Source organism: Aethalodelphis obliquidens, unplaced genomic scaffold (assembly GCF_003676395.1).
Source record: "Aethalodelphis obliquidens isolate GAN/ISIS:26980383/991018 unplaced genomic scaffold, ASM367639v1 scaffold2, whole genome shotgun sequence".
In the NCBI taxonomy this organism is placed as follows: Eukaryota; Metazoa; Chordata; class Mammalia; order Artiodactyla; family Delphinidae; genus Aethalodelphis; species Aethalodelphis obliquidens.
The window spans coordinates 6,936,806-6,944,835 of NW_020837946.1; the positions used below are offsets into that span (position 1 = coordinate 6,936,806).

An 8,030-nucleotide genomic window follows, 5' to 3' on the forward strand; every position below is an offset into this window, starting at 1 on the left:
AGTTGGATTTGAGACCCACTGACCTCTGTGAAAGGAGAGAGTTTAAGAGAGCGATGCTTCGCTTGGCAGTAGCCAGATGCCTTATCTGATTCCTGCTTCACCTCAAGACCTTAACAGATGATTGGCTCTTCCAGGATAATCAACAGAGGTCAACCCTGGCACAATTTTTAGTGGGTCTTTCCCTCTTAAACCTCTGGTGTGCCTGGTACAGTCCTGGTTAATGCCCATTGTCTTGGTATAACTATTAATAGCATCATCCTTTCACTCTCAAAAGTGTCCCAGTTGGGATACTACACTATGTGGCTGCCCACCCCCCCCCAAACTTCTTGAGGGTGCCCTGCCCCTGGTTTGCAAGCCCTCTCCTCACTCTCCTAATTTGGCCTCAGCCCCCGACTTAACAGCTCCCTTTCTAGGGTTTGGAAGCCACCAGGAGTGCATCCCCCAAACAGAGGGGCCTAACTTTCCATCCCAGCAATGACCAGGCCCTAATTCCTCATCCTTACAGCTGGATTTCTTCAAATCCTACACAATGAGGCAGCACTAGGAGGCCAGTGCGGGAGCCACACCCAGAACTAAAGCCACATCTCCAGCTCCCCACGCTGCGAACAATCCATCTAACCACTGCCTGGCCTCACGGAGACACGGCTCGGCCGTAAGAACCCACAGCCGCTGTCACTGATCCCCCGTCATCAAACCGTTAGACTGCTCTCATCAGTAAAAGAGCTCTGATGGGGGCGGAGCACAAGTCCACTCTACCACAAGGACAAGCAACAAAGGCCCCTGAAGACCCCGGAGGTCAGACAAGAGTCAGCCTCCTCCACACAGCAGGGGCCCTGTCTCAGGTTGTCACCTCAGGACAACCTGGAAGTAGCCTTCTCCCGCTCCTTCTCCACGGCAAGGACTATACAACCCAGAACCCCCTCCCCTCTTAGCCTCCACATGGTGACCTACATGTCACCCCCAAAGACTGGGTGCCCCAGAGCAGCTCTGCGCCACAAGCACACATCCAACAGCCCACCCCCTCCCTCCCTCTCCATTCTTCTGAATTACCTGATTCATTGGAATTTCGTTCCTACCTTTAACCACATCACCTATAGAAGAATAACTTACGATGACTGTAGTGGGTAGAGTGGCGGCCCCCAAAGATATATCCATGTCCTAACCCCAGAGCCTGTGAATGTGACATAATTTGGAAAAGAGTCTTTGCTGATGTAATTAAGTGAAGGATTATCCTAGATCACCCTGGATTATCCAGGTGGGCACTAAATCCAATGACAAGTGTCCTTAAAAGATACAGAAGAGGAAGCAGGGAGGGAGGAAGAGAAAGCCGTGAGAAGACGGAGGCAGACATGAAAGTGATGCAGCCACGAGCCAGGGGAGGCCTGGGGCCACCAGAATCTGGAAGAGGCCGGGAAGCACTCTCCCCTAGAGCCTTGGGAGGGAGCACAGTCCTTTGAACACCTTGATTTTGGACTTCTAGCCTCCAGAACTGTGAGAGAGTAAATTTCTGTTGTTTTAGGCCACTAAATGGGTGGTACTTTGTTACAGCAGCCCTGGGAAACTAATACAACAACCTAAGCCAGCTTACTTTTCCTAGACTCTGCCTTACCCCCCTGCAGTGCTGTTGCCCATGCTACCTGCTCTAAAGGATTGAGGACACGCACAGAGACATGGACAGACAGACACACAGGCACACAAACATACGCACACGCACACAAACATACGCACACGCACACACACGCACACGCACACAAACGTACGCACACACACAAACATACGCACACAAACGTACGCACACTTACAAACATATACACACAAACATACACACACGCACACAAACATACACACACTTACAAACATATACACACAAACGCACGCACACACACACAAACATACGCACACTTACAAACACATACACACAAACGTACACACACACACATACTCACACGCACACAAACATACGCACACACACACAAACATACGCACACAAACAAACATACGCACACAAACATCCGCACCCACACACAAACATACGTACACATCTTTGCTAATTTACAGCTTTGTCCCAGCCTTTGCCCAGGAACCTGATGAGCATTTGCTAAGAGAAAATGGGCTGGACTAGTTAACTTATCAAACCTGAAGAAAACCTGGCTGGGGGGAGCAGGCAGACTGAACCAAGGGGCTCCAGGAGGCCAGGTTCCTGAGACAGACAGGCTGAGACAGCGCAGGCGGAAAGGAGCCCAGAGACAGACTCGCACTTGCACACCTTCGACAAAGGGAACAGAGAGGCAGCCTCCCAGGTCCAGAGGGCACTGGGAGGAAGGAAACGGCCAGCCTCTCAGTGGAGAGAGCCCTCTTGGGCAGTACACAGCGGGCTCACTGCAGCAAAAATTCAGCTGGGAAGGCCTGTTTCAGGGTGAACATGACGAAGACGATCTCCTCGTAATCATCCGATTTGTACAGACACCCAAACTGGGGTGACCCATTGGGGCCGGCGCCCATTCTCTGGAGGTCTGAGTAAGCACAGCTGCCCGGGGTCTGCAGTGGGGGCTCCGACCAGGCCTAGGGTGCAGGGGGCTGTCAATTGAGGTACACGCCCAGGTTGGCTCTCCCCCGTGGGTCAGTCGGGTGCGTGTAGAGCGGTCACTGGTCTGGGGATTCTGATCCCGCATGGGGGCTGGGGAAGCCAATGATGCTCCCTTGGCAGCCGTGGGGAGTCTCCACGAGCCTCTGCACTGGCTGGGTCTCCCCGAAATCGAGCCCGTCGTTGGCGCTCTGGACCTGGACCCTGGCTCGGAGGGGGCTTCTCGCGTTCAGGTACACAGCCCTCCGTTTTGCATCCCCAACTTGGGCCGCCTGGCACTCCAGGGTGTCCCGGGCCACGAGTTTCCCTCTCGCCCACGTGTTCCCGTGGTTGTGGCTGACCAGGCAGAAGGCGGAGGGGTAGGCGCCTGCAGGGAGGGACGGGTGCAGTAAGCGTAGGCTGGCAGCACCAGCTCTGCGTAGGGTTGTGCAGCTGCAGACAGTGTCCCGGGCCCACCGCGAAAGTGGCCCCGTCCTTGTGGGCCGGGCCAATGACAGAGTCTGTGATGTCCCTGACGAGGCTCCAGGACCTCCTGTGGTCGGTGCTGGTGACCTGGCACAGCCGTGTCACGTTGACCCTGGTGTGGAGCTGGTGGTGCTCGGACACCTGCCCAAGGACAGCAATGAAGAAGAGGAAAACGGTCCCTGTCTTCTCGTCGTACAGGGGGCTTGGGTTCATGGAGCGGTGGCCCTCCATCTGGGCTTGGGCCACCTCCTCCTGTGCATGCCACTGCAAGTGAGGAGAGAAGGAGAAGCACAGCTTGGAAACGGCCAGTGACAGTGACAGAGGCTGCACTCTGGGGGGCGGTGTGTCTCATGGGGTTAGGATCAAGGGTCATGGAGGAGAGCCCTTGGTCCAGCGCTCATTCACCCTCACAACACCTCCCAGAGCGGGACCCAGGGCTCCGCTTCACTTCCTCCGAGACAGCCCAACCCTACCCAATCCCACCAACATACATCCAGGGCGCCTATGATGTACTAGATCTCAAGTACAAAGAGGATTCTGGCACCAGCCGTTCGCAGCTCCATCCCAGCTCCTTCAACTTACCAGCTCAGTCCAGCTTCCCATTCTTGAAAAGTAAAGCCCTGGTAATAACTACAATATTCTGCCTGTGTGTGATAGAATAGGACAATCGCCTCCCACCTTCTATACACCAACCTCTATTAATGTAGCCTAGGAGGGGGCAGCACCATGATGCTAGGACTCACAGTGAGCTTCCATAGTCCCCGGGCGTATGTCATAGATGCTGCAGCTCTGCTGTCTATCCCTATTCGTTAATAGCTATCCCCCAGTGAGTGTTTCTCAGGACAGACACCTTGCCAAGAGTCTAATGTCCATAGTCTCATCTAACCCTAACCTCTAGCTCCTGGGGGACAGGTATTACGATCTCCATCTTACATCTATAGAGCGAGAGGCTTAGATAAGGTAGATGAGCTGCCCAAGGCCGTACTTCTGGTAAGCGGTAGAACCAGGACTTTGAACCCTGGTCCATCTGCTTCAAACCCATGCTCTAAACAACTACAAGGACATAATGACCACAAAGTAAAGATAATAATGATATTAAACCCTTCATATGTGAAAAGCCAGCCTTGGGTGTTCATCAGAATTACTCGATCTACATGCTGGAACTTCAGGACGCAAGCCATCACCCCAACAACCCACCCCAGGTTAATTTTACTCAAAGGATCAACTCCCTCCCAGTTATGTGATGCTGAACTAGTCCTCCCTCAGGTTCTCAAGGATGTAGGGAAATCTTTCAAAAATCAGTTTCCCTGACTGATTTGTAATAAAACAGATGCAGCCAGGCGAACCGGACTTGTTCAGGGTGAACCCATGTGAGATCCGGGCGATCACTTGGGGATGCCTTCTCTGTCCCATCCTTGATGGTTCCCTGGGTCCCTCTGTCCCCCAGACCTCAGCCATCTAAGGATGAGCTGGTCTCCGTATTCCCAGCAGAGCAATCACAGCCACTTCCTGCCTTACCCGGACCTGGTGGGTGGATGTGTTGTAGCTTCCCTTGCGCAGGACAACTAGCTTCGCGTGCTCATCCTTCTTGCGTGTCCGCTCTTCTGCAAAGGCCAGCAGGGTCTTCTGCTGAGGCAGGTAGAGCAGAGCGGGGATCCTGTAGGCATGGGCTCCCAACTGGAACACTCTCTCCCTCTTCAGGATGGGGCAGGACGCCATGGGGCTTGAAGGAGGGCGCGGGAAGAGGAGATGAGTCCCCTGCAGTCACATCCTGAGATGGGGCCAGAGCCGCCCTCCAGGGCAGGTGGAGCTCACCTCACAGGTAAGCTGACTGATGCTGGGTGGCCTGTCCTCCTCCCACACAGGGTTCATACCTCTTTATTGCACTCCAAGCCCCTGTTTACCGACCCTCACGTGCCTCCCACGGAGTTTGACAACACCTCTGTCCCTGAGACGTTAGGAGCGGGTATTTGGAAAAGAGTGTTTTGTGTTGTATTTTTCTTACAAGTTGACAAACCTCCTTATAACAGATTTGTGATAACCTGCAACTGTTTTTGGCAAACCCATCAACCAAACACCGAGCCCCGGGTGGGGTGGGAGGGCTTGCCGAGTGACGTTCTGCAGCTGTCCAACTGTCAGAAAATGACACATGGGAGCTTTTTATAACTCCAGAGCGCTAGAAATTTGTCTTAGAAAAAAAAAATAAAAGGGTAGTGGGGGGAAACCTTGATTCTTAAGGTTCTCCTCCCAGGCTGCCTGAGGCTAAGGCCCAGCTGTGTCCCACATGTGGACTCCACCCCTGAGGCAGGGACAGGGCGATGGGAATGGAACAGGGAGGCCCTGGGTGACAGGGCTCACTCAGACGCAGAGGATCCTCCAGAGCTACAAGGAAATAAAAATGAAAAACAAACATTTGGCCAAAAAGGGTGGCAAGGGCTGGAGGTAACTTGGTGACCGTGCATGACAGTGGACTCCGTGCTGGGCCACCTGGGTCCCCTTCAGGGGGCTGAAAAGAACTTCCTCCTCCTGGTCATACCCCAGAAAGCACTGTATCTGAAGACTGGCCTGCCCAGAATGTAAAGACCTGGTCCCCTTGTCCTAACTCAGATGCTCTGAAGGGTCCCAGCTCCAGGGTTCCCTGTGGGCTCAGCTGAGGCTTCCCTGGGGCCCGCGGCCCAGCTTCTCCATCTGCCCCTCCCACAGCCCTCCCTTCCTTTGCACAGCACTGACCCTACAAACCACCTGCGTCAGAGCCTGCTTCCTGGGGAGCCCCACCTCCAACGCGAGCTTGGGGAGGGAAAGTAGAAAGCAAGGTGAGCTCTAAGAGTCACACAGCTTCTCCTCTGTACACCCTTTCCAACTGCTTGCCTTTTCCCTACCATGTACGTATATTATCTGTTTAAAACTTAATTTAACATTTTTGAGAAAGAAATGTAATCTATCAGTATTTTACTCAATCCATTATGAATATTATTGTTTGGACAATGTAAAAATATGTGATTGCCTGAACACGGGTGGAAGAACTAAGTCTTCATGATAAAATCTAGACCGGCAAAGGGCAGTCCAAGAAAACAGGGCTTGGAAGACATAGCAGTAGCGAAGTTGACATTTTGTTATGAAAGATATATTAAAAGTAGAAATAAAAATCAGGGAGAAAGGTGCCGTTCAACAGTGTCCTCTAGAAAATTCATCAAGGGTTTGTTTAAGCTCTTGGGTATTTACCTAGGAGTAGAAATGCTGGGTCATATGGTAATTCTATATTTAATTTTTTTTTTTTTTAAACTTTTTGAGGAGCTACCAGACCGTTTCCACATCAGCTGCACCGTTTTACATTCCTACGAGTAATGTATTAAGGTTCTAATCCCCCCACATCCTCATCAACACTGGTTATTGTGTCTTTTTTGATAATAGCCATGCCAGTGGGCGTGAAGTGGTATCTGACTGCGGTTTTGATTGGCATTTGGTGCAATGATGACTAATGATGTTGGGCATCTTTGCATGGGCTTATTGGCCATTGGAGCTGGACTTTAGCCTGGAGGTAATGGGAAGATTTCAAACTCCTTTAGGCAAGGGAGTGGTGATCTCACTTGATCAGCTTTTGAGGAAGTCTTTCTTTTGGCTTCAGGGTACAAGGGGACAGAAGGTGAGTCTGTTGCAATTTTCCAAGTGAGATAAAGCAGAAACCAACACACCATTGTAAAGCAATTATACTCCAATAAAGATGTTAAAAAAAATGAAAAAGAAAGAAAGACACTGCTGTTTCTCATAGGTCAAAAGTAGCTGAACAGCAGCGGTCTCAGCGAGTCCTGCCTGAGGCTACCAGGGCTGCCATGGTTTGTGGTCTTGCGGGTGCTGAGTCCAGAGTGAAGCAGCTCATCAAAGGAAGCTCCCTTATCTCCACACAGCCCACGAGGCCGGCTTTAGCGCTGCCGTCTCAGAAGCAGGGAAGCTGAGGAATGGGTCAGGGAGGCGGTGGATGGCTTCCTGGGGTCGGTGGTGGAGACAGGTGGATCTGAGCCCGCACCCGCCAGATTCCAGAACCCGCGCCCATAACCACCGGGACCACACGCCACAAGACCCGCAGCCGGGACTCGGAGGGCTGAAAGGCTTCCTCCGAAAAAGGCAGGCAGTGGAGGGTCCCTGCTTTTGCCCGTCTCCTGCTGGGAGCAGAGGGGCTCTGTTGTCAGCATTCACCTGCCCACGTTAGGAAGACGCTTTGGCAGCTTAGAAATCTGTGTTGAGCTCCTCGTGTGTGCCAGAAGACAGATACACAGATAAACCCTGGTGGTCCCTGCCCTGTTCTGGGAGCCCACAACCACGCGAGCCAGTACACCTGGGGAGCAGGAGAGAGGCACACTGCAGCCTTCCCAGAGGAAAACCCTTGCCCTTGGGTCAGTTTGGGGTACAGCATTTGCCTGTTGGCTACCACGCTGAAATCATGCCTCTCTCCAGAGAGCAGGCAGCTGTGGGCATCTAGTCTGCCAACAGCACCAGCAGAGCAAGCAGCCTCTTCCCAAGAAAACCCCGTTTCCAGAGGGTTCAACAACTCCGCTCGGGCCCAGCTAGCTGGGCTTCCCACCCCAAGCTGAGAGGAGCTCTCTCGACACCCACACCAGCACAAGGCCACTGAGCATCCTTCTGGAAGTTCAGACCAGCAATACCTTGAGGGCAGAATTAGGAGCTCTCCTGAGCTGAGCCTTCTCCCCACATGCATCCTCTGGACACCCCAAGAACAGAGCGGGTGCCACATCAGGGGCTTGAGGGGACAGAAAACTGCCATTGTCCGAGGCATCCCCGAACGTCGCTCCATCACTCCGTAATCACCTGGTACGGAAGAACTCTTGTTCATGCCAACAAAGAAACAGGCAGTTCAACTCTCTGAGAAGTGAGAAGCTGTACCTCAAGGCGTGTATTCCAGGTTGGATCCTGGGGCCTGGGCTGGAAGTCGGGGATGTGAGCAGAGGCTGTGGGAACCCAGCTT

At 52.8% G+C, this 8,030-nt stretch overlaps 1 protein-coding gene across 1 annotated transcript; it reads right to left on the reverse strand.

The window, feature by feature from the left end:
* Positions 1–2,259: 2,259 nt before the first annotated feature.
* NEU2 (neuraminidase 2) lies at positions 2,260–4,768 on the reverse strand. The gene is given in 4 exon segments (XM_027114322.1): positions 2,260–2,945; positions 2,948–2,998; positions 3,001–3,313; positions 4,568–4,768. Coding segments are annotated over 4 exon segments (1,134 nt in total). The 3' UTR covers positions 2,260–2,376.
* Positions 4,769–8,030: the final 3,262 nt, after the last annotated feature.